The sequence below is a fragment of the Pinus tabuliformis genome, chromosome 7, assembly GCF_031772625.1.
Source record: "Pinus tabuliformis cultivar Carrire ecotype Pingquan chromosome 7, CPIR1, whole genome shotgun sequence".
Classification (NCBI taxonomy): domain Eukaryota; kingdom Viridiplantae; phylum Streptophyta; class Pinopsida; order Pinales; family Pinaceae; genus Pinus; species Pinus tabuliformis.
In genome coordinates this window covers 704,549,559-704,556,095 of record NC_142293.1, presented here as the reverse complement: position 1 = coordinate 704,556,095, position 6,537 = coordinate 704,549,559, and the positions used below count along the sequence as shown (strand labels likewise).

General features: G+C 34.9%; 1 protein-coding gene across 1 annotated transcript; it reads right to left on the bottom strand.

Annotated features, from left to right (window-relative positions):
* Positions 1–4,617: 4,617 nt before the first annotated feature.
* Positions 4,618–5,918, bottom strand: LOC149249459 (protein TOPLESS-like). Its single transcript, XM_089452961.1, has 6 exons — positions 5,883–5,918; positions 5,698–5,793; positions 5,399–5,554; positions 5,183–5,293; positions 4,911–5,090; positions 4,618–4,734 (listed from the first exon to the last, which is right to left on the bottom strand). The coding sequence occupies exons 1-6, from the start codon at positions 5,916–5,918 to the stop codon at positions 4,618–4,620; spliced, it is 696 nt and encodes a 231-aa protein (XP_089309087.1).
* Between the last annotated feature and the right edge of the window lie 619 nt (positions 5,919–6,537).

Genomic DNA, 6,537 nt, shown 5'->3' with positions numbered 1-6,537 from the left:
TTAATTTATTAATATAGCATTTACATGAAATATATAGATATAGCCTAAGTAACCGGATTCGTTAAAAAGGGGTCACATGTCCAAATCCTACGAATTGGACACGATTCGCTGGGGATTAGAATCCCAGAAGGGGTCATGTCGTGTCCTAATGGGACATGTACAAGATTCATACGTGTCCCATTAGGACACGATGTGACCCTTCTGGGATTCGAATCCCCAAAAATGAAACCCACGGGCATAAAAAGGGCGTTGTTCTTTATGTTTTTTTCCCATTTCTCTCTTTCAGTTTTGCATACTTTTAGCTGTGGGCAAGGAGCTAAGGGTTTGGAGCAAGGAACTGAGGGTGTGGAGTGTTTGACAAGGAGATTCAAGCACCAGGTAAGTGCATTTCATCTTTATTTTTTTGCATTTCTATTACAACAATTTGTATATGATTTTTTTTACAAATTTGTTCATGTTTTGTTTATTTTTTTTACAATATTCATGGGGGCAAAGGAAGGGGAAGAATGTATCCATTGGAGATGCCCCTTCCCCCCTAATATCATCAGAGTCTACTGCAAGTAATGTTTAGGGAAGAGGAGGACCTAAAGACAACATTGAAAAATATCCCTTATGGAAATATGTCACAAGAGAGGATGGGACAAGCACCAAGGGGAAGGGAGGAGGCAATGTGCAATGGAGATGCAACTTTTGCCACATTTCTTTCAAAAGCACATATTACCGTGTGAAAGGCCATTTGTTGGCTTTACCAGGTTGTGGAATTAGAGCTTGTAAAGTTGTTCCTTTACAAAAGAGGAAAGAAATGGAAAAGGAGTTCACTGTTGGTATAAAAAATGTGGCTACAAAATCAAAAGAAACCAAGAACGAAGACGCCCTTCCATTTTTTAGGAAAGGCACCACCAAATTTGCATTTGAGAGTTCTATTGGGGGACAAGCAGTAAAAAGAAGAGCAATTACACTTGTTCCAATGGACAAGATTTTTCAAAAAGAGAAACGGGAAGAGCTTAATCTCACCATTGCCTTCTTTTTCTATCAAAACTTCATATCATTTGATGTTGCATGCTCACCTATATTTATTGAGATGTGTCGAGCTCTAACTCACAAGTCTTCATCATGGTATGTGCCTTCTGGTTCAGAGAAGCTGAGAACCACATTTTTGACGAAGGCAAAAAAAGAGGTGAAAAAAATGCTTGAGCCTATTGTAGCATCATGGCCAACATCTGGGGTTAGCATTGTTTCTAATGGATGGACAGATCCAGCACGACACCCAATCATCAACTTCATGGTGTCTTCCTTGAATGGTCTAGTTTTATTGAAAGAAGTGGATACACTTGGAGAATACAAGGATGCACAATTTATTGGTGAGTTATTTATTAAAGTTATTGAAGATGTAGGTGTTTATTCTTGTGTGCAAATCATTACAGATAATGCAACTGTTTGTAAGGCTGTTGGCATGATTGTGGAAGCTAAATATCCACAAGTGTTTTGGACACCTTGCATTATCCATTCATTGAACTTAGCACTGAAATCCATTGCTTTTGATGTGCTTTGGATTGGTAACCTTATTGAGGATATACGACATATCGTAACTTTGTGCAAAATCATACAAATTCCCTCACTATCTACAAGGAGTACAACAATCTATCATTGTTGAAGATTGCTGATACATGGTTTGCCTCTTCATTCATGATGTTGAAGCAATGAAGAGGTTGAGGGAGGTCAAGACTACTCTTGGGGCCATGGTTATTTTTGAGTTTTGGTCTTTTTGGAGAAAGACATATCAAGTAGCCTCTAAAAGAGTGAAGGACACAGTACTAGATGATGTTTGGTGGGAGAGGGTAGATCTAATTATTAAAATCATGGACCCTATCATTTATTTGCTTTGATTTGCAGATACAGACAAACCCATCCTAGGAGAGGTTTATGAGGGATGGGATTCGATGATTGAGTCTGTGAGGAGCATTATTCTACAATGTGAGTTCCCCGAGTATGAGACATCACTAGAGGCCTTCAATGGTACTATACAAGATATTATTGTCAATAAATGGGATAAGAATTGCACACCTTTACATTGTTTGGCTCACTCATTGAACCCAAAATACTACAGCCATGAGTGGCTGAATGGTGGACCTTCCCACAAATTCCCTCCTCACATGGATGGTGAAATCTCATAGGGGAGGAAAGATGCATTCAGGTGGGTTTTTCAGGATAGAGCATTACTTGATGAGGTGGGGGATGCCTTTGCCGAGTTTTCCACTAGCACTGGTCGATTTGCAGGATATGATGTGATTAGAGATAGGGGGGCTAAGAAGACCTATTCTTGGTGGGAAAATCATGGGGGGAACAAGCCCTCCTCTTCAGCAGTTAGCCATGAGGCTCCTCTCTCAGGTGACTTCATCCTCTTGTTGCGAGAAGAATTGGAGGACATATGGGAATTTGTATAGTGTGAAGAAGAGTAGGCTTGAGGCAATGGTGTATGTGCACACCAACCTTCATCTTATTTACAGGCAGAGGGAAGAGTGGTTGAGGGGAAAGACAAAGATGTGGGATGTCTTTCCTGATGATATGGGTCTAGACAGCAGTGTTGATTTGGCATTGGCCAACATGGATCTCAATGATCTAGTGCTAGAGCTTGTTAGATTTGATGACAGTGATATTTTAGAGGGGTCATCCTCCACTCTAGTAGATGCAGAGGTGACTATGGATACAGGGGAAGAGGAGGATGCAAAGGAGAGTAGTGGTGACCATGATGATGAGGACATTGATGTTGATTCTGATGATGACTATGAGAATTGATGACTCATGAGGCATGGGCTACCTATTGCCTTGAGGCTTGTATACATGTACTTGTTTTATATTTTCTATTTCTATTTGACATTGGCATTGCACTACCTACGTGACACATTTTGATTTGATGACTTAATGGGAAAACTACAGCTATCAGTTTCTTTATCTTACTATCTTGTAGTTGTAAGTTTTCTTTCATTTATGAATCATGATTTATGTGACCACTAACATGTATTTGAATTTTGTACATAATATGCATGCTATAATGTTACTAACTTACTTTGTAAATAGTAAAACTAACATCTAGATGAAGATCTATGTTTGAAATCAATGAATTTGTATCATTAATGAGACTTTGTGTAAGAAATATCTAATTTTTAATATATATATATAATGAATCCTACGTGTCTTGTTCTGGGGTCAAAGTGTCTGAATACGACACTGGAATTCCCGTATCCTACAAATCCTTAAACCCATCCTAAGAGAGGTATATTAACATCTAGATGAAGATCTATGTTTGAAGTCAATGAATTTGTATCATTAATGAGACTTTGTGTAAGAAATATCTAATTTTTAATATGTATATATATATATCTATATATATATATATATATATATATATATATATATATATATATATATATATATATATATAATGAATCCTACGTGTCTTGTTCTGGGTCAAAGTGTCTGAATCCGACACTGGAATTCCCGTATCCTACAAATCCTTAAACCCATTCTAAGAGAGGTATATTCTCGTGAATTTTAACTTACTATTAATGCAATAACTTTAGAAAAACTTGTATATGTGATTTTTTTTCCTTTCTTCATTAAACAATAAAATATTAAAATTTACTATGAAATGATACTTATTTTATAATTGTAATTAAAAGAATAAAAATTAATACAAATGCTATTCATATAACAGAGTGTTTTTGTTAGAAATTATTGAAATTGTTAATTAAATTATTATATCTTATAAAAAACATATCTTTATTGAGAAGGAAATAGTTAAATTATAGAAAAATATTATATATAAATTTGTGAATAAAAATTAATACAAATGCTATTGCTATAAAAAAATGTTTTGTTAGAAATTATTCAAAGTGTTAATTAGATTATTATATCTTATAAAAACATATCTCTCTTTTTAAGGAAATAATTAAATTTAAAAAAAAATATAATGACAATATTATATATATATATGCTCACGAATTTTAACTTTGTTTTATAAACATTCAAATAAAAGAAATAAATAAGAATCTATTTTAAAATAAATAATATTATTTTTATAAAAATCATAAAAAGTTCAATAAAATATTATATATATATATATATATAAGCAATAAAAATAATAGATTTGAAAAATATAAATTAAAACTCCAATCATTTGAATAACAATTTTTTTTTCCTGCGGCTAAAATTCATTGAATGCAAGATAATTTCTTTTTATATGAATGACTACTATTTCTCTCTCAATCAAAACAATTATCGTGTAAGTGAAAGTAAATATAAACAAGATAAGTTGTGAGGCAGCAAGTCCCTGCATTCAAACAGTGCTAGATACAGATTTAGATCAATAATTCACTAATGCACATTCAAAAAAGGGGGAAAACATGAAAAGAATATGAGATGATTATTTACTGGAGATGGAGTTAGAGCTCCATTTGAAGCTGCACAGGTGTGATCAGCAAACAATGTTCTGACATCGGGAATAGGATGAGGGTTTTTGCAAAGCCTATGCTGCCAATTGAGACTAAACAAAAGCACATGCACATAGAAATATATCAGGTTGTTGTTAGAAATTATATCTGAATGAAGGTGAAATCTTCATGCCAAATGTAAAGAAATAATATCCTCCATTCCAATAGCAATGATGTTATTATCAAAAGGGTTGAAAGCTAGACATGTTGCTGCTGGGGGAGGGGGCATGAAGCTTTCCATGACCTGCATCAATATAGGAATAACTACAGATTTAAAATTCATACATATCAATTATTAAAATACCACGTAAACTTCTGATAGACCCTTTTATTCATGTAATACATGCCTTATTATGTTATACTACAGAAATTCATGAATTCAACAGAACCGGATGTGCCGATAGCAGAAGAATTGCTCACCTTAAATGTTGCGATGTTGAACAAGGACACACTCCCACCAGAAGCAGATATTATATACGAATCATTCCTTGACAAAGCTAAGCAAGGGACAACCTCTTCTAGGCTTCTGTCACTAGTATCATTTTTCATAAGGGTGTTATTGGGTGGTTGCCAAATCTGTGGTTGGACATTTGCTTTAACCTGTAAAGTAAGTTCCAAAGATTTATTGAACTTAAATCGACAATGGAAGAGGCATTCAACTACTTCAAGTGACACCTAAGTTGAAGACACACCTTGCCAGATGGATTCAAAGCATTACGTTGCCACATCCATAGCTTATGTGCAGCATTGCTATCCAAAGCTAAGAGACAAGAACCTGAATATGTATAAAGTAATTTAACAATCTGTACAATTCACCAAAGAAATTTACACATGTCAGTAGGATATTTTATAGTCTGAGAGAACATGAAAATGAGTAGTTTCAATCTACTATATATAAGAGAACTTGCCTTTGCTGTTGGCAGCGGATCTGTTAATCTGATAGACTTACAATGGACTGGTTCCATTACCTCAGTGAACTTCCAGTTTGTGCTCTCGTTCTCACCTGTACCCTCATCTTGAAGCCTCTGTTTGACATCGACCATCGAAGTGCTAGAAACACCATTCTGCAGTTGTGTGTTGATCAGTACAGTTAGATATTTAATTAAAACAAACATTACTGAAAGTTTATCTATTACTTTATCCACTAACTAGTGTAAAAATATTCACAAGAACCAAACATAGTGAGTCTTCTAACAAAATCACTTGCCAACAATATTGCTGATGGAATTTTTTCTAAATTTTCTGCTGCACCAAGAATAGGGCCAGTTGTATTTGCTGCACCAATGATCTTTGAAAATGAAGGCTGCATTGCAGAGATGCCACAATTAGGTTTTAGCCATTATTTTCCATATATGCCCAGTGAATGTGCAATTTGGCATCGTACTTAGTTACCTTTGACTCCTGTGTCACCCTTCCACCTTCTAGCATTTTTACAAGCTTAACTCCATCTGCATTAGCTAAGATCTTGATCCCACTATCACGTGTTGTTACAGCCAACATTCAACTGCAATTATTGAAATAGAGACAATGTCTACCCTACAAAAGGCTAAAGGACTGAATCAATTTAATACCCAATCATAATAAGAAAACATTAATGATGTCAATTGGGTGAGTTCAACTGGCTGAGAGTAATCCAACTTTCTAACATGCTAGCTCTCATCCTAAGCCAACTATTGATAGCTGACCTAGTTCACCCTCAATACCATGAGTGGAATGAGGGGGAGTACCAAGTGGATTTCCCTCGGAAATGAATTAAGTGGAGAACCCAAGAAAAGCAAATATATTCTGTATCTAATCTCTGCAAGCGATGGATTGGTATATTATGCCTCTTTTACTGAAGAAAACTTGAAAAAGGTTGATTTAATGTCTATATTTATTGTATATATCATACATACATAGTTGTGTAACGAATAGCAGACCATGATAGCTCTTGAAGTTAAAAGACAGTAGCATAAGTTCAGACTTCAATCCCAATCAGAAAAGTAATTTCAAAAATTCAAAAATCACATGAAAGAAAATCCAGGTTTTCCCATTGACATGCTAATGT